This window comes from Pantherophis guttatus, chromosome 4 (genome assembly GCF_059756535.1).
Source record: "Pantherophis guttatus breed Tessera chromosome 4, ASM5975653v1, whole genome shotgun sequence".
Taxonomy (NCBI): Eukaryota; Metazoa; Chordata; class Lepidosauria; order Squamata; family Colubridae; genus Pantherophis; species Pantherophis guttatus.
The window spans coordinates 50,383,654-50,409,916 of NC_142066.1; the positions used below are offsets into that span (position 1 = coordinate 50,383,654).

The following is a 26,263-nucleotide window of genomic DNA, read 5'->3' on the forward strand; positions in this document are numbered from 1 at the left end:
TTCTAAAGGGATAGGTGAGATTTTGTTATGGCTTCAATACTGACAGTTCTGCAGGCAATGATAATATTCCTAGCCTACTGAAGGAGAATGCAATGTCTTTTTTAATGTATAATTTTTATTAAAAACTTTTAAACAAGAAGATAAAAGCTAATAGAAAATAGAGAAGAAAAAAGAAAAAGAAATCAAAGTAAAAAAAGGTGTAAGAAAAAGAAAAATAGTTAAAGAAAAATAGAAAAGAAACAAAAAAGTTAAAGAAACGAATTCCTGTATCCTTCACAACTGTGATAAGTACACATATATTTTAACCTCTCTTTTTAAAGTTACATCACATTACTTTTTTTAATAATCGATCCTGTCTAACCATTCACAGGTTCTTTTTTTTTTTTTCATTTTTACATAAAAGGTTCATAAGAGACTTCCGGTCAGCAATTAATGTCTTCTCTCTAATCAAAGAAGCTAATGTATTTATTTCAGAAAATCTGTCTACTTCACAACTATTCCTCCATAGAGGCAGATCTTTCCATCTCCATGCATACAAGTAATCTTGCTACTGTGATCAGATATTGAAGTAATTTTCCATGATTGTTTATTCATTAATCAATCCTAAAAAGAAAAAAAAATGTCTTCAACTGAATATTAATCTTTGAATCTTTTGTGTCAAAATATGTATTTGGATCCAAACTTTTTTTAAAGCTTTTTTATATGTCCATCAAGCATGATAAATGTCCTGTCATATTTTCACATTTCCAACATACATCTAAAGTGCCTTCTAGATAATTTCTATAGCATAATGGATCAATCATACACTAGTCTCTTCCATAAATGGGGAAATCTCTCTTCTTCAAAATGTAGCTGTGATGCTCCAGAGCAGACAGCAATTGTTAAGTTGGTAAGTTGGTAACATGGTTGTTAAATGAATCTGGCTTCCCCATTAAAGGTCGCAAAAGGTCATCACATGACCCCGGGACACTGCAACCATTATAAATACATGCCAGTTGCCAAGCATCCAAATTTTGAACATGTGACCATAGGGAGGCTGCAATGGTCATAAGTGTGAAAAACATTCACAAGTCACTTTTTTCAGTGCTGTTGTAACTTCGAACGGCCACTAAATGAGCTGTCAATAACTACCTGTAACTGCAATACAAACAAAAACCCTTAAGATGTTCATTTAACTTACTTCCCTTCATTTTGTACTTAACATTCACATATGAAAGAACTAATAAGAGAAGCTTAACAAGGCCAGTGATTTTTATTTAGTGCACTAAATTTTACTTTTTATTGCAATGGTGCAGATGGTTGTCAATTTTATTTTTTATTTTCTCTTTATATAGTTTGTGATTTAATCTTACCACGAATCATAAAACCAGAAAGAGGGGGGAGGGGCATTCTGTTTGTTTACTTATTAGTCATAGAAAAGAGGAAAACCTCTTATGGTATTTAGCAATAAATTTCTAATATTGCACAATTATTCTTATTTCAGAAAACCAGTTAGGAAGAATCTCTCCAGTCAAAGCAGGTCTGGACACAGAGGTAAGAGATGATTAATGTGTTATTTTTTGCACAAGGAAAATAAACCATCATTTACTCTTAATCATTCCTCATTCTACATACTGACATTGCCTGGGCAACAGTCAAATACAAGTAACCAGAGCTAAATTATATTTCTTCTGGCAAAAGCTTGTGATAAATTCTGTTTTTATGACTATATTACATAGGTGCTTTATCATCTCATTGAATCACTATTCAATTTTAATCTATAAATATTTTAATCTCTTTGCATGTTGTGATCATGTGATTACATGGATATCCCATTTGTTTCTGGAAATTTTTATTTTATCACATATCAATTCATGCTTTTATTCATATCAGACTCCTCTAAAGATTTGAACTTTAAAATGTAGGCTAAAATTTTCTCATAGAACAATAAGAAGAACAAGAATAATATTAAAAAAAAAAACAATATTAAAAACTCAATTTAAAAAAAAAATACTCCCAATCAAATTCAGAGTTTGAAAACTTGTTTGAAAATTTCCTTGTTCTGACATTATATCCAGCTGTTGTGGAAGATGTAGCTCTGGCTGGTCAAATTATATCAAAAACTGTTCCAGTATAACTCTGATTTAAAGAGGACTGTGTTTGTGTAGGAAGAAAATGATGTATTGCATCCTCTGTTTCTACTTTTCAATGGATCCTTACAATCTTCAAACTGGACATTTCACATTTCAAAACAAGAAACAACACTGAAGCTTCCCTCTTGAAACAACAATATTAAAGCTGAACTCTGAACCTAAAGCAGCTTCACTCTGCACACCATTGTATAGCAAATGGTGCTGTACACTGGCAGCAAAGAATGACTAACTACTATCTTCATAGACATTAACCAAACAGGTCACACAGTATCCACTGGTGGTCCTTTCACTTGCTGATACTAAAGCACAGGGAAGCCCCAGCTGACAAAATATCACTGCCTCGGCCAATGCTTCCCTGAGCACAAGGGAATCCTAGCTGATTGTTACTTCTTCTTTAAGAATTGCAGTGAAATTAGATGAACTAAGATATTATGAAGCATAGCAAGGAGACTGTCTCCCACTGCCTCCCTGATATATTAAGGAAATTGTCTGTCTTAACAATTCCTAATGAATATATACAGCCAGTCAGTCACTTAGATACATTGGGGTATCCAGTATATTATACCAAATACATGTATGTCCATCTCCCTTTTTGGGTAGATGTAGTGGGTTTACACGAGGGACAGTTTGGTGTAATAGTTAAAACTAGAAACTGGGAGACTGTGAGTACTAGTCCTGACTTGGACACAAAAAGAACTGGGTGATCTTGAGCCATTCATTGTTTCTCAGCCCTAAGAAGAAAAAGGCAATGGCAAATCACTTCTGAAATCTTGCCAGGAAAACTATAGGGACTTGTGCAATTAGTCACCAGGAATTGAGACTGATTCAAAGGCAAAAAAACCCCCTGAAATCAGTGCAATTTGCTCCTAGTTCAGGATATGTATTTGTTCCATTAAAGCCACAATGGAGAATGAAGTTTTCAAGATAAGATGTCTTAGAAGGACACAGACCTCATGTTTATATAATACGTAATGTATAATATACATTATTTTGCACTGCTTCCAATCCTTCCTATTTGGACAATTTCAGTCAAGAGCTTGTAGCAGACTGGAGATCATGCCTTCAGGTCCAATACCATGCCAACTCCAATACTCTATTTACTCCCTTATTTCATTTAACATCTACAGGTGAAACTCGAAAAAATATCATGCAAAAGTTCATTTATTTCAGTAATGCAACTTAAAAGGTGAAACTAATATATGAGATAGACTCATTACATGCAAAGCGAGATAGTTCAAGCCTTGATTTGTCATACTTTTGATGATTATGGCTTACAGCTCATGAAAACCCCAAATTCACAATCTCAGAAAATTAGAATATTGTGAAAAGGTTCAATATTCTAGGCTCAAAGTGTCCCACTCTAATCAGCTAATTAAGCCATAACACCTGCAAAGGGTTTCTCAGCCTTTAAATGGTCTTTCAGTCTGGTTCAGTAGGAATCACAATCATGGGAAAGACTGCTGACCTGACAGTTGTGCAGAAAACCATCATTGACACCCTCCATAAGGAGGGAAAGCCGCAAAAGGTAACTGCAAAAGAAGTTGGATGTTCCCAAAGTGCTGTATCAAAGCACATTAATAGAAAGTTATGTGGAAGGGAAAAGTGTGGAAGAAAAAGGTGCACAAGCAGCAGGGATGACCGCAGCCTGGAGAGGATTGTCAGGAAAGGCCATTCAAAAGTGTTGGGGACTGTCACAAGGAATGGACTGAGGCTGGAGTCAGTGCATCAAGAGCCACCACACACAGTCGGATCCTGGACATGGGCTTCAAATTCCTCTTGTCAAGCCGCTCCTGAACAACAAACAACATCAGAAGCGTCTTACCTGGCTAAAGAAAAAAAGAACTGGTCTGTTGCTCTGTGGTCCAAAGTCCTCTTTTCTGATGAGAGCAACTTTTGCATTTCATTTGGAAACTAAGGACCCAGAGTCTGGAGGAAGAATGGAGAGGCACACACTGCAAGATGTTTGAAGTCCATTGTGAAGTTTCAACAGTCTGTTTTGATTTGGGGAGCCATGTCATCTGCTGGTGTTGGTCCACTGTGCTTCATTAAGTCCAGGGTCAACGCAGCCATCTACCAGGAAATTTTGGAGCACTTCATGCTTCCTTCCGCAGACAAGCTTTATGGGAATGCTGACTTCATTTTCCAGCAGGACTTGGCACCTGCCCACACTGCCAAAAGTACCAAAACCTGGTTCAATGACCATGGGATTACTGTGCTTGATTGGCCAGCAAACTCGCCTGACCTGAACCCCATAGAGAATCTATGGGGCATTGCCAAGAGAAAGATGAGAGACGTGAGACCAAACAATGCAGAAGAGCTGAAGGCCGCTATTGAAGCATCCTGATCTTCCATAACACCTCAGCAGTGCCACAGGCTGATAGCATCCATGCCATGCCACATTGAGGTAGTAATTGATGCAAAAGGGGCCCAAACCAGGTACATATGCATGCTTATACTTTTCAGAGGTCCGATATTGTTCTACGTGCAATCCTTGTTTTATTGATTTCATGTAATATTCTAATTTTCTGAGATTGTGAATTTGGGCTTTCATGAGCTGTAAGCCATAATCATCAAAATTATGACAAATCAAGGCTTGAACTATCTTGCTTTGCATGTAATGAGTCTATCTCATATATTAGTTTCACCTTTTAAGTTCCATTACTGAAATAAATGAACTTTTGCACGATATTCTAATTTTTCGAGTTTCACCTGTATATTAACTGTTGGAAGCATCATCCATGTAGGGAGCCATGGAAATTATCTTGGAGAAAATATCCAGAAGTCTTTAGGACAACAACAGGTGCTGAAGCTTGCTTTAAACCCAGGGATGTAGGAAAGTATTAGAAAAATTCTCAGACCGATTCTCCCTCCTTCCAATTGTGAGGAAAGGAAAAACATAGGAAATCATGCATGATTTTGCTACTGTAGCCTATCTTAGTAAAGTATAGCTTAGACTTCCTTTGGAGTTAGTCTCCTGATTTGTTGATGATACCCCATTTGTTGGTCGTGGACCAATCATCACCTGAGAGTCTAGATGGGGAAGAACATGTTGAGCTCAACAGAAACAATACCGAGTAGCTGTTGACTGAGAAATTGATATTTCAGGATGATACCAATGTAAGCTTTAGGCATTGCTTCTTTATTAATAATTCAATGAACTATTCTTTTAAAAAAGGAAACACAAGCAATAAAAAAGTATTGCTGACCAGTTCTGGTCACTGCATTTGAGAAAGAGCATTGTATAACTAGAAAAGGTTGAAATAAGAAAAAGTAGCTACAATGATTAGAGTATTGAAACAGCTCAGCTATGAGGAAAGGCTACGTCTAAACTAACTGATCCCTTTTAACTTGAAATGAAGAAGAGTAAGAGGGCACATGATAAAAAGTCATGCATGACATAGATAATCCAGATACAAAGAAATTTATTTCTTTGTTTCACAATGGTTAAACTCCAAGTCACCCACTAAAAATAAATATCGCAAGTATCAAGACAAAAAGAAATACTTTTTTAAATTAAATATAATGGAATTTACTGTTTGAAATAACAGCAGCCACTTTGGATGGTTTTAAAAGGACATTTCATGAAAGACCATGTATTCAATAGCTATTAATAGCAGTTTATTACCTCCCAAATCGTAAACAGAATGCCATGTACCAGTCACAGGGGGAAAATAACTATGGAATATACGGTAACTATGATCCTCCTCTTTAGGCTTTTCAGATTCTCAAATACATGCAGCAGCCCACTACACGACACAGAACGCTAAGCAGGACAGACCTGATCCAAACAGGCTTTTCTTATGTTTTCCTTGTATTTTCTTATTTTTTAAGAGATAATCATAGCTTCCAGTTGTTGCTTAATGTAACAGGGCACATTCAGTGCACACATTGCATGGAAATTGATGGGCTAGATATGCTCCCTTGAGAAGACCTTTAAATTTCTCCCCACAGTTACATTCATGCCAGCAGAACAAAATAAAAAATAAAATAACCAAGACTCAAATTGTTTTCAAAGCAAAATTAAAAGTCCAAATTTGTCTTTAATTTCCACTAAATGATAGGTTGCTGCTATATTTCCTGGATGTCCAGTCCTGGATTCCAAGGTATTATGGCCTTCTTGTCCTAGTTCTAAAGTAGTCAGGATGTCATGTCCCACTCCCCCTGGGACAGAAATGGCATATAAACACCCCCACAATAAAACAGTTCCTTTAAAAAAAAGAAAAAAGAAAGCTCACCTGAGAAAGAATATCTTCCTATTCCTTCCTGGGTAGGAGTAGGAAGATATCATATTTAACATTTTATTTTCTTACTTTAGACAATATTTGCCCATTATCTAGATGGACAGATTATATTTGATTAACAGATCAGGTTTAAGTTTTCTTTTACTTCTTTCACGTCTGACCTCCGTGCAGATAGGATTTCTTCCCATTCACTACACTCAAATGCATCTCCAGGCAATCTGTTGAGAGCAGCTGGCAGAAATGATACATTCAATGCACATAAGTATCTGAAATGCCGGACTAGAAATATCTTGGACTCATCCTTGTGTTCTTAATGGAAGATCAAAATAAATATTATTGCAATGCCAGTTTTGTTTTGTTTTTAAAGTCTTGTGAAGACTTTTTGTAAAACACTTGAAGAAGAAAAATATCAGACTCATCACTAAAGCTTATTTGTCCATCATATAAATGCTACGCTCTATACCACAACGCTGTGTCCCATATGTCTGAAATTAATGGTTGAAAGACTTCGAAAGCTTCACAGCTCTATGAAAACTGAATTCCCCCTCCTCCCTCTCATGAATTTTCCATTCTGATTCTGTAACAGTCTCAACTCCTACATTCTTATCTTTATACAGCATAGCAGTTACGTATGTTCCATGACAGTTTAGAGTCTAAGACCAAAAATTCCAATAGTACCCCTTGTAATTGAAAATAATTTTATTTTCATTTCATTTCATTTTCTTTATAATGTTTCCTTGTTTTTTTTTAATCTTCCATTCATTCTCTTCATTTCTCTTCCTCTCTTTCTGTGCCAAGATCAGGCCTTCTATTCCTCCTTTCCTTTGTGATCAGGCTCAACTGGAGTTCTGTCTAGGTCTACTAATACCTAGGCCACACAGGCTGGGACAGACATTAGATGGCACCAGTGGGGGCTGATATATTTTTAATCTCTTTGCTGCCATTAAATGATAATCTGCATTTTTAAAGTGAAGTTATGGTAGTGTCTTTGTTGCCAATACTAAACTACCTGAGTATTTTAAGATTTACCTTCTTCAGGGAGATCTAAAAATGAGATATTTTTATTCTCAATTTTTCTGGGAAAAGATCTCTTAAAGAAACTGGAAAGAGGCTTTTCAACAGTAGATTTTACTTTCCATACAGCCCACCCCCCAAATGTGTCTTAATTTCACAGCTTTAAAGATACATGTAAAAGCTGGCTTTGAAATATAATTTCAACGGCTTCTAACTGGTTGCCCCCCTGCAATTTTAATGTCAGCTCCAATATTTTTAACTTTTTAAAATGTAAAATGTTAATTTTCTTACTTAAACTGTATGGATCTTGGAGTTTCTGGCAGCAAGATAATTCAAATATGGTTTAACATTATCCCTCATTTCCTCTATTTATTCTTCACCTTAACAAGATAGAACAATAGTTTACAGGCAGAATACACATGCTTTGCAATTAAAGTCCCCAAGTTTAATTCCTAGCAGCACCTCCTAAAGTATTGAAGAATAACCTTTTTCCTTTAAGAATATATGGTTCTTCTGCTAAAATCTATTAGAATCCACAATCTATCATTGAATATATCCAAAATCAACCACGGACATAGTTTATGCCCCAAATGGTTTACTACCTTTGTGAAGCTAGACTGAAGTCTGTGTCTAGACATAGTTTCTGATTTCTTGTTCTAATGTGGATAAACAAGTAATGACACAAAATGAATTTCTGGGGAAAAAACTGAGAGAAACTAATTCTGAGCTAAACAGAGCAGTTATTTTATATCCTCAGATTCTACTCATATACAATGGAATAAAAACTAGCCAAATGCATTGTACAAATAGCCTCTATAGTAATTATAATAATAACTTTTATTTGCGGTCACAGACCAAAATACAAATATAGTTGCAAAAGAACGTGGGGAAAGTAACATCATAAACAGGCTACCAGAAGCCTTGGACCTCAATAGTAATTATGGGTCAGCATGCTGCACAAGCACAAAAATTTAACAAGCTATGTTTAAGCTAATCATTATTATATGAAAATAGCCAGTAGGATTACTCCCAGCACTATTTTCCCTTCTTTTACATATAACCCTTCCACCCATATATCTCTGTATATCCCACAAGATGAAGACCTAGCTCTACAGCTTGCCTTCAGAAGTTGTGGGAGCTTCATCACTTGAGACTTTCAAGAAAAGATTGGACTGCTATTTGTCAGAAATGGTGTAGTGTCTCCTGCTTGGGGTTGGACTAGATGACCTATAAGGTCCCTTCCAACTCTCTGTTAATCTGTTAATCTAATCTATTTAGATGTTAGCATCAAGCAGTACATAGTATTAGAAAATCTACAGAACTGTCATCTTTATGCTAAGGCTCCTGCCACAGTCCTATTCAATTAACCCTCATCCTCAACCTCAAAGGGCTAAACTTAACGTTGGTTTTAATTTTCTTTAGGTGCTGCCCGAAAGCCAAGCAAGATAGCATCTCTCTTTATAGGCTGCTTCAGGAGCCAGAGAAAGAAGAAACGAAGCAACAAAGGAAAAAGATACCGGGCAGAGTAAAACAAGGAGTCTGAACACATTAAAAGAGTAGGAGCTCCCTTATAATTATATATAATTATACCAATTATACCAATTATATACCAATTAAAATATACCAATTATAAACTTCATCTTCTGAATGCAAGAATCTTTGTCGTATAGCAAGCAGAGAACTATTATTGACACATTAAAGCTGAGCTTAGTGACCACCCACTGCTCAGAATATCCTTCGTCTTTCATAAAGGCAAGAAATATTCTGTTATTCCGTTAATTTTCATAAATGCAGTTTTTCAATTTAAAAATATATTCTCATACTAGTGAAAACTACATGCAAGGGCCAGATAGCCTTACGTTGTTATAAAAAAAAAATCAGTGTTTTTATATATAACAATAAATGTGCTTGACATGAAACAAGGGGGTGGATGGGAATGATTTATTTTAATTTACCAGATATGAAAGGGGGTGTGTGAGGATTATCTTTTGTGCTAATCTCCAAGATCTGGGAATCTGGGTGTGAGTGTGTAATTAAATGATATTTACTTATTTCAGTCTTTCAAGGTTGGCAGAAACGAGGCTTGTTTCCTAACTTTGAGGAGTTGGGGAATAGGAGAGAGTAGGGGGCTCCACTTAAGAATGAGAAATCCTTTTCAATTCAACTTAGCAATAGACAACATTATTTTCTTTACTGGATTTATTTATTTATTTGATTTATTTATTATGCCTTTATTACTTTATACGTTACTCAAGGCAGTGAACATCCATAATATTCCTTCCTCCTCCTATTTTCTCGACAAGAACCCTGTGAGGTAGGCTGAGCTGAAAGAGAATAACTGGCCTAAGGTCACCTAGCTAGCTTTCAGAATTAGTCTCCTGGTTTGTAGGCCAGTCATATTAACCATTACACCAAACTGCTGTAATTTTTTTTCTCAGTCTTCTGACCAGGAGTAGGCAACACCCACCACTCCCAATATCATTTTTGTAGCTCCCAGATCAGCTCCCAAAATATATGGCTCAGGAACAGTGATCATACAGTAGAAAATTGCAACGGTACAAAATAACAGATTGTAACAGGATGACCTGGTCTTTTGTAATTGTGTCTTTATATCATATTCAAGAACATAAATTACATCGTTTGCCTAACAATACACATTTTATCTTCATCTCTTCTGGGGATGCCCATGTTAACAGGCAAAATAGCATTTTTGAGCTAGTTAAGTTTCGTTATTTACATATATTTTTCAATCTGGTCGCACAGCAAACATTGTTCTCAGGGTGGCAATATTGTTTCCAATTAATATAGCTCTCGTTATTTAGGCATATTTCTGGATTTTGAATGAAAGGAAGATCGATTCCATACCAACAAACGTTAATTCAATCCACTTTGCTACCATTCATTGTTATACAGTTAGAGCGTACATATTATTTTCAATGTATTTTGATTTCATAATGACCTTAACATTTCCCATAAGTAGTAATTGTAATAACAGAAAGCCTGTAAACATGTCTACTCTGTTCTTAAGAAAAAGAAGGTTTTTTTCAAATTACCCAAATTCTATTGATTTTAATAGTTGTTCGTGATTAAATTTGGATCAAGCCTACTGCAAAAAGCCAGAAAGTATGAAAAGTTATCATGAGAAATGAACTTTTGTCAGCACTGGATTGGACATCCATTTATCTAGGTTGATATAAGGACTTCTGCCCTGGGCAGACTAGAAGACCTCCAAGATCCCTTCCGGTCTTGTGATTCTCATTTATATTAGGGCAGTATCAAGCAATAAAGGAGGTGCTTTGCAAAAAAAACATTAACGCAGCATTAAAAACCTCTCTTTAAAGGATTGAATTGCACTGCATTACTGCTTCCAAAGTTTTCCCTGGTTGCCAATCTGTGGTACAAAATGTGCATACACAATATTTCATCTGGAACCAGCAGTGAAAAAAAAAAAGCAGACACAATTGGGATCAGTTTTCAAAGCAGCTGCACAAGCCTTGCGAAGAATGAAAACGATTTCATGCTTCAATGAGGTGTGCTCTGTTCTTTCCAACAGGTTTGTGAACCACGTCTTTCAAATATTTTGCACAGCCCTAATCTCCAAACTCTTTCATTTCTGGCATATTTCTTCTCTAAACTCTTCAGATATTTGCTGGTCTTTTTCTACCATCTAGTGGACAAATGCTGTAAAACAAATTAATCCCTTTTAAATAGGACAGATTTGAGTTAATGCAATTTACTTCCAGCAAACATAACTTTGGAGTAAACTGGCCCATTTTAAGAAATGGCTAAAAATGGGTATTTTAAAATAATTCTGCACAAAATATAAGACTGAACATGAACAGCTGGATGCTTCTAAATAATCTTATGTTAAATAGAAAGTATTGGAAAAAGGCAATTACTATTAAAAATATGGCTGATAATTCACCTAAGATTTTAAAATTCTAGAGGGGATTTCCCCCCCAGCTATTATTTCCTTTTGTGTAAACCAATTTACCACTGATCTTGGAACATTAGCTAGTCTGCTCAAAATAAGGATTGGCCAGCTAAAATAATAATGTAAAAAAACCTGTCCATGAATCAATAGACAAATTCCGTTGAGTCCAATACACAGCACACATCTAAATATTTACCAGAGTTTGATGGTTTATTAAATAGTTGGTTTAGCTAGCATGTTAGAGCCCATTGCCTTCTATTCCCACTTATAATTTGATATTTTTATGTTTGTTTCATCACTGTGTGTTATTTTATCTCATTGATGTAGTCCTAATAAAGTCCCACATTTCTTCCACCTATCAAAAACATAACCCTAAAAGACTGACTAGGAATACAAATTAAAGTAGGCAAGAAAATGGTAAGAGAATACCTGTCTACTCTAGATGAACTCAAATCACCAGGACCTGATGGATTACATCCACAGTTCTCAAGGAACTGGCAGAGGTGATCTCGGAACCATTGCAATATATCTTTCAAAGATCCTGGAGAACCAGAGACCAGAAGACTGAAAAAGAGCTGATGTGGTTCCCATCAGAATAACAGAGTTGGAATGGACCCTTGAAGGTCTTCTAGTCCAATCCCCTGTTCAAGCAGGAAACCCTTTATTATTTCAGACAAATGGTTGTCCAATCTCTTCTCCAGTTGGAGCACCTACAACTTCTGGAGGCAAGTTGTTCACTGATTAATTGTTCTAACTGTCAGGAAATTTCTCCCTAGCTCTAGGTCTGTTCTCTCCTTGTTTAGTTTTCATCCATTGTTTCTTGTTCTGCCTTTATGTGCTTTAAAGAATAGGTTGGCCATCTCTTCTTTGTGGCAGCCTCTTAGATATTGGAACACTACTATCATGTCACCCCCTAGTCCTTCTTTTCATTAAACTAGACACACCCAATTCCAGCAACCATTCTTTATATGTTTTAGCCTCCAGTCCCCTAATCATCCTTGTTGTTCTTCTCTGTACTCTTTCTAGAGTCTCAACATCTATTTTTACATTGTGGTAATCAAAACTGGATGCAGTATTCAAAGTGTGGTCTTAATAAAGCATTGTTAAATGATATTAACACTTCATGTGATCTTGATTCTATATCTCTGTTAATGTAGCCTAGGACTGTGTTGGTTGCCTGTTACGGTACATTGCTGGCTCATATTTAAGCGATTGTCCACTAGGACTCCAAGATCCCCCTCATAGTACTATTATTGAGCCAGGTGTCCCCTATTCTGTACCTGTGCTTTTGGTTTTTCTTGCCTAAATGTAGAACCTCACTTTTTTCTCCACTGAATGTCATTTTCTTATATAGGGCCCAGTGTTCAAGTCTGTCAAGATCCCATCTGGATTTTCAGCCTAACCCTATCTTCTGGAGTATTGGCTATTCCTGCCAGGTTGATGTTGTCTGCAAATTTGATGAGTTCTCCATGCATCCCCATATCTAAATCATTGATGAAGATATTGAGAGTACTGTAAATATAGAAAAACACCAAAAGAGATACAACTCTATAACTATGGTCTGTGTTCAACTTAAAGATTAATAAGTTAAATAAAGTGCTTATGGAAAGTGGAGGTCAGCTCCAGTTTCATTTGCCTCAGTTAAATCAAACAGCTTGAACTTCATGGATCACTCACCAGAGGGATTTATTTTGCAGACCCTAAAGGACACATGTGTGGATTCTTCCTCGACTTATGACCACAACTGAGCCCAAAATAATCTGTTGTTGAGACATATATTGTTGCCCCATTTACAACCTTTCTTGCCACAATTGTTAAGTGAATCACTGAAGTTGTTAACTTAGTAACCTGGTAGTTAAGTGCATATGGCTTCCCCATTGGCTTTGCTTCTCAGAAGGTTGCAAAAAGTGATCACATGACCCCAGGACACTGCAGCCATCATTAAATATGAACCAGATGCCAAGCTTCTGAATTTTGATCACGTGACTATGGGGATACTGCAAAACTGTGAAAAACGATCATAAGTTATTTTATTCAGTGCCATTGTAACTCTGAACGGTCACTAAATGAACTGCTGCAAGTCAAGGATTACCTGTAGTCAATGACCTAGTGCAAAATCCAGGAAGATTTTAAAAAATCCAAACAAGGATTTTATTTGTAGAACCTATATAGTTAGTACCAAAGTATTGTATTAGGATTGGGAAGACATGGGTTCCAGCCTATCATCAACCATGACAATTCCTTAAGTAACTGCATCAGTCATTCTATTGTGTCAGCGGCAGCCTCGTATGCAAATGCAGCTGCACATGCAAATTTGCCCGTCGCTTGCCTACCCCTATCCCTCTCCGCCCCCCTCCGGTCTGCCAAGTCAGAAGGGTTGGGGATTGCTGGTATAAGGTCTCTTGTTTGGGCAGAGGATTGGACTAGAAGATCTCTAAGGTCCCTTCCAATGCTGTTATTTTGTTATTCTATTCTGTGTCTTAGGTATTGAAATCAGATATTACATACTGGTAAACCTAGTCCTTATCACATATGTAAGTTTTCAAATGCCAACATTGCATGTTAGCTGGGACTGATGGGAGATATAATTCAAAGCCTCTGGAGATGCTCTTATCATCTTTTTATTCTTGGAGAAAATGTTCAGTATGAGACTTGAGAATAAACATTTTAAAGTAATTGTCACAAAGGGCTCCTTTATGAATATTAAAAGGGTATCCAATAGTTGTTTAATGTATAACTTTCTAAACTTTTATTTCCAAAAAGAAGATATTTTGTTTTAGATACCAAAATAATATAAGCATATTAAACAAAGAAAATTAAAGAAATTTTCTTGAAAAATGTCCTCGGATGTTGATGTAAAGGACATATGATGGTTTTCTTTATCTGCAGTATTAATATTAAGAGACATATTGTACATCTTCCATTTGGAGAATATCTATTTCTCTTACATGGTTCAGTCAAACAAATCAAATTTAGGAAGAATAAGGATAGGGATAGGGATAGGTAGAGTGGAGTGGAGTGGAGTGGAGTGGAGTGGAGAGTGGAGTGGAGTGGAGTGGAGTGGAGTGGAACGGAACGGAACGGAACGGAACGGAACGGAACGGAACGGAACAGAACAGAACAGAACAGAACAGAACAGAATACTTCATTTGGCCAAGTGTGATTAGACATACAAGAAATTTGTCTCCAGTGCAGAAGTTCTCAGTGTTCATGCAAAACAAAATAATAATAATAATAATAATAATAATAATAATAATAATAATAATAATAATACCTAGATTGATACCTAGGACACTAGCAGGAACCCGTATCAACCATTAGTACCAGTCAATCATATTTGTGACACCTTTTTAAATGTTCAGTTGACTAAGAGTTTCACATTTAATGAATAAAAGAGATAATAATATGAATAAGATGGAGTAGAGAAAATGAGAAGGATAGTAATAATACCACAGGTCATTTGCATCCTTTTGGAGGGTCATTGGTGTTGAGTCCTTGCAGGTACGACCGCCTCGAGCCGGCTCCGTCATCAGCGGGCTCGGATTGGTGGAAGCGCACAGCAACTGACTTAGCGGGAAGCTGCCTGGTTCCGGATTGGTTACACTGTCTGACAGCTTGCTATTTAAGCAGCTGTCAGACTGGGGAGTTCAGTTGAGTTCTGTTATGCTCGTTCCTAGACTGTTCCAATAAAGTTAATGTGTTCAGCAGCCTGGCCTCAGTGTCGTCTTCTCCGAACCCAACAATTGAAGCACTTGGGAGCTTTATCTATGTCCTCGGGGTCACTTGAGTAGTGCTCCTGGTTCTTGTAGTCTGCAATTCTTTTTTCTTCCTCTGGAAATCCATTCCTACTTCCACATCATTTAAAGTGGGAGTTTGAACCATTTTGTCCTAGAGGATATTTGCATTGTTGTGGCTAGGCCCTACCAAAAGCGGCCTACTAGGTCTCACATTCCAATGCCAGCAAGCCGGGTTTAAACTTAAACTCATTAGACTCATTTAAAGTCTGAGAATAGGTTGACATAGTTTCAGCCCCAAGACCTCTAATCTAGCTTGACCAAATAAAACTGCAGCAGCCTTGTGTCCCCAGGTGCCAGCTATCCTGAGGTAAACTTTGGAGGGAACCAGCTACTAGATGGTTTGAACCACATCTGATAATTGATTTGCATGTCAGGCCTGCTCAGACCTCCACCCAGAGTTTCCTCTAGCTCCGCCCTGCCCATGCATAGTTCACCATCTTTAGGGTCCCTCCACACATGCTCATGCTCCATCTCCCAGACAGGATGGGTGAGATGGGACAGTGATGTTCCCTCTGCATTAGACCAAACTAGAGCCAGTTTGATCTTATAGTTAAGGCCTGAGGCTAGAAAGCAAAGACTGTGAGTTCAAGTACCATCTTAGCCATTAAAACCAGCTCGATGGCTTTCGGCCAGTCACTTGCTTTCAGTCCAACCAATGGTGAAATTCAAATTTTTTTACTACCTGTTTTGTGGGCATGGCTTGGAAGGATACTGCAAAATCTCCATTCCCTCCCCACTCCAGGGGAAGGATACTACAAAATCCCATTCCCTCCCCATTCCTGGGGAAGGATATTGCAAAATCTCCATTCCCACCCCACTCTGGGGCCAGCCAGAGGTGGTATTTGCCAGTTCTCTGAACTACTCAACATTTCCGTTATCGGTTCTCCGAACTGCTCAAAATTTCCGCTACCGGTTCTCCAGAACCTATCAGAACCTGCTGGATTTCACCCCTGAGTCCAATCCACCTCACAGGATTGTTGTTGGGGAGAAAACAAGAGGAAGGTATGTTAGATATGTTTGCCGCCTCAGTTATTTGTAAAAATAATAATAATAAAGGTGATATGCAAATAATACTGGCACAAATTTGTAAACACAAACACAAATGATGATGAAATAGTCACATTTAGGTGCATCTAGGTGCACCTAAACAAAATTTACAAATCAGAGAATCTGATTCATATGTATACAGAAATTACTATCCATGATAGAAAAGGGCAATAACCATTATAAAACTAAGATGGAATTTCCCATAACCCCACATGTTAGTATGAATAAAAATAAAGAACTTGAATGGGAAACACTAAGAAACAAGCAATCCAATATGCACAAAGAGACCGGTGCTTATTGCTTTGCACACAAAAGCTATTTTGATTTGACAGATTCTTCCCTGGAGAAACCTCATGTGCATTTAACACTGAAGTACTCTGTAGCCATTGCAGTACCTATCATATAACTTTCTGGTAAGAAAAAGAGTAAATGGCTTCTGAATTCAACAAAAATCAATTAACTTAACAAAGAGGGAGGGAGGGAGGTGTCAAATGAGTACGGAAACTCATTCGTTAATACTCTCTATGTCCACTTGAGAAAGTCTGGGATCTGTACACCAGAGAGACGTGGCATTAAATACTTTTGGTATAGAAGAACTCCCGCATCGGGAAAAGAAGCAGGGAGGGAGAGAGAGAAAGAAAAAGAGAAAGAGAGAGAAAAGAGGAGGAAGAGGAATCTGAAAAGACCAGTAGCTTCTGCTCCCTCTCGATTTAAAGGGCCAGAGCTCTTCAAAATCACTTGATCCCAGAAAGAACCACAATGGAAAAGAGCAAAGGGGAAAAAAGAATGCACCTTTTTCAACTGGCAAATGTAGCTGCACAAGAAGCTGGAAAAAGGCAAGAAGAAAATGTCTCCACTCTGCTTCACAGAGCCAAAGGAAAGGGCTTCAAACCCAACAAGGGAAAAAAAGCCTGAGATGACATAAGTATGACTCCTCTGCTCTCCACCCCCATATCGACCCTGGATTCCAGTGAAGTTTTTAGTTTCATTTGGAAAGCATGCTATCAAAGAGAAGGCTGTTCAATATGGAGGATTTACATGTTTCATGATCATCCCTCCATAAAAACATGTATTTTGGAAGGGTCACAAGTGAGGAAAAATGTACTATATATGCTAAGAGCAAGCTGAGACTCTGGCTAATGTAATGGCTAAAAGGGAGCTGCCAAATGGGTTGATTAATATGGAATAATGTACTATATTCATATGCAGACTTTTGGGCATTGACAACAGAGCATTGTTAAGTCAGAATAACCCTGAGCTCCCTGGAGTTCATTTTTCCCCCCATAAAAAATAAAATACAAAACAGTAAAACAAACAAACAGAATGAAACAAAACAAAAAGATACAACAACAAAAAAGAAAAAAATACTGTGAAAAAGAAGAAGAAAAAGTGATCACTGCTTTTTCTTTTCTTTCAGCACCCAGGCAGTATGGATCCTACATGTTAAATGGAGTTTTTTTTTATCACTTTGCCCAAATCAGAACTATTGCATCATTTTGAATGATTGTATTGGGGTTTTGTTTTTTTTTGTTTTTTTGATAAGAACTGGTTTAATACATCAGCTTTATTCCCACCAGCTCCTGAATTCCATTTCTGATCTGTCTGCTGCGATGAATCTTTGCGATGAATCCTGCAGGTTTCTAAAACTGAGAGCCACAATACAACCTCCCCATACACGCCATCTGTTCATTCTATGATTGACCGTATCTACTTTGGGCAAACAATAATGTTTCAGAACTTTTAAAGTTAAATACCAAATTTTGAGAGCACATGATCATGATTTCAATGCAGCATTTGGGCAGATGGGAAAAGGGAGGATTCTGCCTTTACTCCTCCTGGTGCATCAATTTGCATTAAGGAATTTAACTTCCCAAGGCCACATTGTTGGCCAGTGTGAGAACAGAATGTGGTTTTGGCCTGATTGAATGAACACTTAAATTATCCCACTGGCATTGATGCCTCCTGTTAGAATATGGAGATGGAATAAATCAAAATCAATTACTTAAATTAGGCCTGACTAACCTGTCATCTTTCTGATATTGTTACGGCACAACTGGTCACCTCCAAGGAGATTTGCCTTAAATAAAGTCATTCAAAGGAACAGCAAATGGAAATGAGTGCGGCCCAAGGGATACAAGCTCTATAGTGGCAGTGCTTCATTTCCAAAGGATGCTTAGATACAAATATTAATGGTAATATTATTTCTTTGCAATACACATCCGTTTTAATATTTGATAAATGGAAATACTTCATACACACACACACACACACACAGACACAGACATACACACAAATACACCCCCCCCCAAACCTACTACAGGTAGATCCTTGACTTACAACAGTTTGTTTAATAACCATTCAGTTACAATGGTACTGAAAAATGTAACTTATGACAGTTTTTCAGTTACATCATTTGTAGCATCCCTATGACCATGTGATCAAAATTCAGATGCTTGGAAATTGGTTCATAGTTATGACCGTTTCAGTGTCCCAGTGTCATGTGATCCCCTTTTGCAACCTTCTGACAAAGTCAACGGGGAAGCCTGATTCATTTAACTAACTTAACTTACCAACTGCAGTGGTTCACTTAACAGCTGTGGCAAGAAAGGTCATAAAATGGGCCAAAACTCATTTCACAACTGTCTCGCTTAACAACAGAAATTTTGGGTTCAACTATGGTTGTTAAAGTCGAGGACTACCTGTAGTCACTCAGTAAGATAGAAAATGAAATTTACTGCCCCAGGAGTATTTCTTAATTTCTGTCTATTCTTAAACGACTCCAGAACAGCAACCGTCTCTTTTAGCAATTATTTGAATTAAGGTGATGTTGAAAAAGTAATGTTACGACTGGTCTTCATATTTATGACTCTCTCAGCATTCCCACAGTTACATGATGGGAGATTTGGGCGCTTCGCAACCAGCAAGCATTTTCAGTCATGGCAGCTCTCCTCAGTACCATGACTGCCACTTACAGCCATCTTCTGACAGCTGGTCAATGGAGAAGCAAGTCGCTGTCATGAGAATGTCCTGCTTAACTAGGACAAGGTGGTAAGGCCATGGCGGTCACGTGATGTCTTAACGATTGCGTTGCTCAGTTACGAAGTTGCCTTTTCCTATTATGGTCGTTAAACGAAACTAAATGCCGAGGCATCCCTTAAGCTCCGCCTACGGTATATCATCAAGAACTAAGCAAATGCCTCTTTGGAACCGTCCACACACTTAATGGAACAAAGCTTCTGGTACAAAGCTTCCGCGCCCCCCCACCTAATCCCACGCTCACCTTGAAAAGCGCATAGTGAAGATACTGGTAAGGAATGCGCCGCTGAAAGTCTCGCAAAGTCTCGGTCGGCGGGTAGGTGAGCTGAAAGACGGGAAGGTTGCCCTTACATCTCCGCAGGCAGGAGGCGCGCTGGAGGACGAGCCCGAAGTATTCCATCTCCTGGTCCTGGAGACCATCGCCGGGCGTGATCCCTGAAGCATTTGCGCCGCATCCCGCGCTGCCTTCAAGCCCTACGAGCGAACCGCCTTTCAGAAGCAGCTCCGAAGGAGACGGGCTGTTCCACGCGCCCTTGGAAAGCTCTGTAAAAAGTGGGCCGGTGTCTAACTTTTCGCTCCCCGCGCATTCCTTATGGCAGTGCGCCTCGCTGTCTTGGAGCAGGCGGTGAAGGCGCAAACTCGCCTCCAAATAGCGGATGCTCTCCCTCCAGTTCTCGCCCTCGTACTGCTCCAGCGCATAGGCGTAAGCGCTCTGCAGAGGCATCAGCTCAGCTTCTGGAAAGCCGCGGAAGCTGTATTTTTCGTATTGCGCGCCCACTGTAGGCGCCGACGCTATTAAGAGTAGGAGAGCCAGCAGGAACCCCCATCGTCTCCGCTCCATGCCGTCCCTGCGGCCGGCGACTCCGTTCCTCTGACCAGACCAGCTACTTGGAGGCCCATCAGGAGTCTCTGGGAAGCAGGGGGAAGGCAGACGGGACAGACCCATTTGGATTCCGCAGGGTCTTAAACGCGCCCTGATATACTTCCTACGCTTAAAAAAAGGGGGGGTGGGGGGGGTCAGCTTCCATCAATTCTTTCCTTTTAAAGGTGAAAAAAGCCTGGTTTGTTTGTTTGTTTTTAATTCTATGGGTAAAACGAGGCAGAGAAAATGTGATGATTGTTTGACTTCATTATGAGTCAAACCAAAGTGCAAAAGACTCCAACTTTCTTCAGGCTTCAGGGAAGAAACACAAAATGTGTTAAGAAGTATCTATTACTTTTTCCCAAAAATCAAAATAAGATAAAACAGTTAAAATATAAAACTGAAGCAAGTCATCTGTAAGATGGAAACAATGACAGAAAACAACAGGAAAGCCAATGTTCCCAGAAGTCCGAAGATATTCACTTGAACCATCTTCAAGTGTGCCGGGTGGCTCAGCAGACTAAAAAGCATTTGATTAACACCAGCTGTCTGCAATTACTGTAAGTTCGAATCTCACCAGGCTCAAGGTTGACTCAGCCTTCCATCCTTTCTAAGGTAGGTAAAATGAAGACCCAGTTTGTGGGGGCAATAAGCTGACTTTGTATAAATATACAAAAGTATGAAGGCTAATGCTTAACGCATTGTAAGCCGCCCTGAGTCTCCGGAGAAGGGCGGCATATAAATAAAAATTTTTTTAAAAAAAAGTGTGTTAGATTATAATAGGTCAATTGGCAATGCTGATTGTGAATGATGGGAGATGCTACGTCCGTGATGGCGAACCTATGACACGCATACCACAGGTGAAACGTGGAGCCATATCTGTGGGCATGCGAGCATTGCCCTAGCTCAACTCCAGTGCACATATGCGTGCCAGCCTGCTGATTTTTCAGCCTTGCTGTCCCACCGGAAGTTGGGAAAGGGGCCACTTTCGGCCTCCAGAGGGCCTCCATGGGGAGGGGGAAGGCTGCTTTCACCCTCCCCAGGCTCCAAGAAAGCCTCACCCGTAACCTTTTTGCCGTCGCATGCCAAAAGCAGGGGGAGTGTGGTGGGGTCGCGTGCGCATGCATGGGGGGCGGGCCCTGGGGGGCATTGAATTATGGGTGTGGGCACGTGTGTGCCCCCCCGCGCTCCCCTCATTTTTGGCACGCAATGGCAAAAAGGTTAGTCATCACTGTGCTAGGTTGATACATGGTTAATCAGACAAGTCACTCTTTTTCAGTTTCTTTTTTTTCTTGAATGGGCATCCAGACGTAGATGCTTCAATTATGCTTTTGAGAATTCAAGATGGGTTTGCCAGAAGCAAAATATATATTTTAATACAACACAAATTGAAGAGCCACAGAAGAGCATGAAAATAAGAAAGAGGACAATTTTAAATCATTCTTGGATGCTTCATAAAGTTCATAATGTAACTTTTGTAATAAAGTGCCGCATAAATGTATTTTTGCAAATACCTTAAATTACAAATTGTAAATCAGCATACATAATATTTTCAAGTTGTATTCTCTCATTGTGGAGCTAATTTAGCACAACTACCCTGCCATAAAATAAAAAATTTCCAGATGTAAAAACCAAAGGTTGAGTAGTTATATGCATAAACAACTTCTATTATTTAGAGCCTCCCAAATTTTATTGTTTCACTTTGACTTAAAAGTAATAAAAATATTTTCTGGTAAAACAACACAAGTAAAATAAAAATATGTGTGGGAGAGTGGATATAGTGGAGTGGAGATAGGGTGGCATACAAATTGCATAAAATAAATAAATAAAAATAAATATAGTGGATATGGAGTTTCATATCTTATAAGCTGTTAAAAGTGGTCTAACAAATCCATCTTAACCATATAATTTGGGTTCAATTTAATTTAATTAATTAAATTAATTAAATTAAATTCACCCAAAGTTAAACAGGTGCATACCATTCAAACAAACCTTGAAAACTGAGGCAGAGCATTTGGTCTAGTTGCAAATGATAATGGTCAGAATCCTGGTTTGAATTAATGCTTTTCTCAACAGCCCCTTATTTTAAATCTGCTCCACTGTTTGCTTTGTAACACTCCTTTAAAATAAAAATAAGATATGTCATAAATTTGTGGATATTTCAGCAATCCCTTACTCAAGTGTATGATCCAACAATCAAACTTTCTTGCAGCTGCTGTTTTTATGAAAGGCAAAGCAGAAATCCTGTTTTAGAAGACTTTTATTATAGAATTTTGCAATCAGGAAATTCCATCTTAGTTTAAGTTTGGATTCCTTACTGTAAAGCTTCCAGCCATTGGTTTTTATCTAACTGTTGAGTGCTCTGGAGCAGTGATCCCCAACCTTTCTGGCTTTGCAGACTGGTGGTGGAAAAGGCAAAGCGGAAGGAAAGGAGATGGTTTTGCACAAGTGATGGGTAGGTGCGCCCACCACTTGCACAAATTGAGCATTGCACGCTTGCTCACTCATCTGTCGTTTGTACAACCTGGTTCTCAACAGGATGCAGCCGATATTGGGCCACAGCCTAGGAGAGTTGGGGACCCCTGCTCTGAGAATAAATGCACATCCTGCCACCTTCCACTCTGTCACCCTTTTATGTGGGTGATCATGTTTTCCCTTAGTCTTCTCTTTTTTAAGCTAAGCATATCAAGTTCCTTTCACTGTTTGGAGGACTTAACTTCCAAACCCGTATCAATTTTGTTGCTCAATAATCCAGGCGTGGTCTGACTAATGCAACATAGAGTGATACTATCACTTCCTGTGATCTTGACCTCTGTTGATGCAGGCCAAAACGACATTGGTTCTTTGGGCAACTAAAGAACACTGCTGGTTTATGGTTAATCTGGGACCTACTAGGATATCCAGATCCTTCTTGCAAATGCTTCTAAGGCAGGCAACTAACTGCATGTACTTGTACATCTGCTTTTTCCTCTCTTAAGTGCAGGAATTTACACTTTTCATCATTGAGTAAGATTTGTTGGATAGGATCCAATATCAAGTTGATATTTCTATAGTTTTCTGGGTCTACTGGTAATTTCTCTATGCTCCAGACTTCCTCAAAACTTTCAAGCAGTGGATCTGAAGTGACATCTGCCAGTTCCTGTAGAATCATGAGATGTAATCCTTTTAGACAGGAATTCATTCAGTGCACCTGAAAATTTGGGCTTCGCCATTGGGCATTTGGAGTCAAATTAAGGGAAAATAGTAGAGGTTTTCTTGCAGATGTTTCATTACCCAAACTAGGTAATATCATCAGTTCTAACAAGAAAAGAAACAACTGCAAGAAAACAATCAAGCTCAGGGAACACCAAGAATTCCTCGTTCCTTAATTTTTCCCTGCAAAAAACCCCAAAAACATACTGAAAAGTTTTAGTTTCAGTGCACTATCATGCAGAATTGGCATATTGATACGTTTCCAGGGAATCTTGTTTTGGATAATTTTGGATATTTAGTAGGGTTTGGGGTTTTTTTTTTTTTTTTTTTTTGCATTTTCTCTCTCTCCCCAGACTCCAGAGGCTTTCTTGGAGCCTGGGGAGGGCGAAAACAGCCTCCCCCCCAGAGGCTCTCCGGAGGCCAGAAACAGCCTTTTTCCCGACTTCCGGTGCTGGAGCTGAACTAGCGCAATGCTTGTGTGCCCACAGATATGGCTCCGCGTGCCACCTGTGGCACGTGTGCCATAGGTTCACCATCATGGCTATATACTATAACCTAAGGATTTTTGTGAAGAAGCTGCAAATTCAGGTTTTGAGAGAGGGAAAAGACTGTAGGTGGGAAAGTTTAGAAGAAAATCAAGTGAGAAAGCTGAGTTGGTATTGGAAGCCTCTATCATTTGGTAATTTTATTTCTGCAACAATCTTTAAACTGGAGGTACTTGGGATAGAAAAGGAGATTCTCTGTTCAGCTTTTTACTTTTAATGACTATGTCTTTTATAACTGAAATATTTTAAATGTATAAACACTGGAGTGGAGTAGAGAAGAAAGCTCCATCTGTTAGATTCCCTCTCTTTATTCCAAATTCTTCATATTTAAAAAAACGACTGATATTAATTGCCAAGTTTCCAGGCAGAACCCTAAACTCTTCCTACCCACATGGATGCGCACAAACTACTTTATTTGTGTATAGTGCAAACGAATTTTTAACCCACAGTAACAAGAGGCCTGGCATGATTCACATATAATATCAAGGTAGCATGTAATTTATGTTGGATTTAGTGTGCTCTGTGATTAAGACTGCTGTTCTTTTCACATCTTCAGATGACTGGAACTAGAGCTTAAAAATCCAATAACTCTCCCATCTTTCTCCATATATAAATCACACCAATGCAGTTATCAGTAGCAATAATACCATTTTTATTGGCACAAATAGACATGAAAATCTTATCTGAAAATGGACAAAATGATTATTAAAGAACTATTTAGCATTTGTGCTTTTGCCTCTGTCTACCAGACATTTGTCTGGGGCTTAAGCTACCCCTGACACAGGATAACTTAGGCATCTCCATCCTGATCTTCAGAGCTTCGTCGTCCAAAATCCATCCAATTTGGAAAATGCGTATCATCCTCATTCAGATTACTTCCCATAGCAGCAAGTTCAGCTGTTGGAAAATAGCATGTGTTAATGGAAGGCAGGTGAAGGCAGAAACTAGGTGGCTCAGTGGCTAAGACACTGAGCTTGTCGATCAGAAAGGTCGGTGGTTCGAATCCCTAGTACAGGTCTCCTGTGTGAGCAGGGGTTGGACTAGATGACCTCCAAGGTCCCTTCCAACTCTGTTACTGTTACTAAATGGTCCTAATTGTCATGAATCTTTGGAATGGGTCATTTGATTCTCCGTATCCCAGAAGATAATACTGTGGAGTCTTTGTGCTCTCTGGGTTTGTCTGTTTGTGCGGTAAAATTGTTAGGGCACTGATGGTATTGCCTAGTTAAGTAATGAAATGTCTGCAAGCAAATAGCCAAGATCAGAGAGCACTAAGGATTCTACATTTTAGTCCCGAGTTACATATACTTTATTCTATTGGAATAAGAACTTTAGTTTCTGAAGTAAATTTTTGGAATAGAAGTGGAACTTTTACAAAAAAAAAGACTAAAATTTTCTTACCACATGCAGTGGTATCATTGGCTACTTCAATTTAGTTTCTGCAATATGCTCTGAATTTGATTGAAGAGACAAAAGTAATGTTGGGATTTTGAAAATTAAAAGTAATAAGAGATGTTGTTACCTGCCAAGGTAATAGTGGGGCAAAAACTCCTTCCCTCAAAAATTACAAGTTAATTAATATACTAAGAAAGCTGCATTACAAAATAGATTGATGTGTCCATTAAAAATGTACTTTTGGAGGAATGTCTGCTGCAATGAAAAACACCAAGAAGTGTTAGTAGCAGAAGCTGGTTATTTGTCAACTCTATATGAGATCAACTGTAATCCTCCTGTGCATGATATTTACACCTTCCCCCTCCCTTTTAAAACAAGAGCCCAATAAATTACTAAATGCATGAAAATACAATATAAATAAAGAATAAGCATGATAGGAGGGAAATGACTGAAAGATTAGCAATAATTTGATTTATTGCTATCATCTGTAAAATCAGATTTTATTCCATTGCCTGAAAGAATCACATTCACAATTCAGGTGTTGCTAATACAACAGCTATTTTCATTCTTTTGAAGCACCCTCCTTAAGAATGGCCCAACTCATTATTAAGAACTTCCAAGAGAGTAGAAAAGGGTATGTGCAATTTATCTTACAGGCATACAGGTGAGGCAAGAACTGGGAAATCAAATGCTTCTGGTCTTGGGTCAGCTGCATTGGCCAGTCCCGCCGGACAAGTCCCACACCTCTTTGCATCCTGTCCGGTCTTGGAACAACCTTTGCTTGAGATTCAGATTTTAAAAAACTGATGCTGAGAAGAATGGTCAGCAACAGGCCAGCAAACATCTTGGCATGCATATCTGGAAAAAAGTAAGAATGCTGTTTGTTGAATAGCCCATCCCCTCCAGTCTTTTTCCTCTAACCCCAAAAGTCAACACTCCAGAATGATAATTTGCTAGATTTTCTAAACTGTACCGTGGAAAAATGCAATTTTTTTTTTCATTCTAGTTACTCATTCATGTATAGAATTTTTTAAAAAGTTATGGACCTCCTTAAAAGTTATGGAGCCC

At 38.4% G+C, this 26,263-nt stretch overlaps 3 protein-coding genes across 8 annotated transcripts in view; 1 reads left to right on the plus strand and 2 right to left on the minus strand.

Moving 5' to 3' along the window:
• Nucleotides 1-12,933, plus strand: part of LOC117664622 (uncharacterized) — a 40,191-nt gene extending 27,258 nt beyond the window's left edge. For all 5 annotated transcript variants that reach the window (XM_087892149.1, XM_087892153.1, XM_087892152.1 and 2 more), the window contains 3 exons: nt 1,484-1,533; nt 8,810-8,943; nt 12,676-12,933. In XM_087892149.1, coding sequence (XP_087748275.1) covers nt 1,484-1,533; nt 8,810-8,916 — 157 coding nt within the window. In that variant the 3' untranslated portion in view covers nt 8,917-8,943; nt 12,676-12,933. The remainder of the gene's footprint in view (nt 1-1,483; nt 1,534-8,809; nt 8,944-12,675) is intronic.
• Nucleotides 1-20,159, minus strand: part of P3H4 (prolyl 3-hydroxylase family member 4 (inactive)) — a 51,231-nt gene extending 31,072 nt beyond the window's left edge. Inside the window, exon 1 of one of the 2 annotated variants that reach the window (XM_034415729.2) lies at nt 19,446-20,159. In XM_034415729.2, the coding sequence (XP_034271620.2) occupies nt 19,446-20,147 (702 nt within the window). In that variant the 5' untranslated portion in view covers nt 20,148-20,159. The remainder of the gene's footprint in view (nt 1-19,445) is intronic. The other variant, XM_034415728.2, reaches the window with a different exon arrangement.
• A 4,278-nt stretch (nt 20,160-24,437) lies between these two features.
• On the minus strand, nt 24,438-26,161 carry GAST (gastrin). The gene is made up of 2 exons (XM_034416562.3): nt 25,850-26,161; nt 24,438-24,697 (listed from the first exon to the last, which is right to left on the minus strand). Exons 1-2 carry the CDS (start codon nt 26,049-26,051, stop codon nt 24,591-24,593), a joined length of 309 nt encoding a protein of 102 aa, XP_034272453.1. The 5' UTR covers nt 26,052-26,161; the 3' UTR covers nt 24,438-24,590.
• Nucleotides 26,162-26,263: the final 102 nt, after the last annotated feature.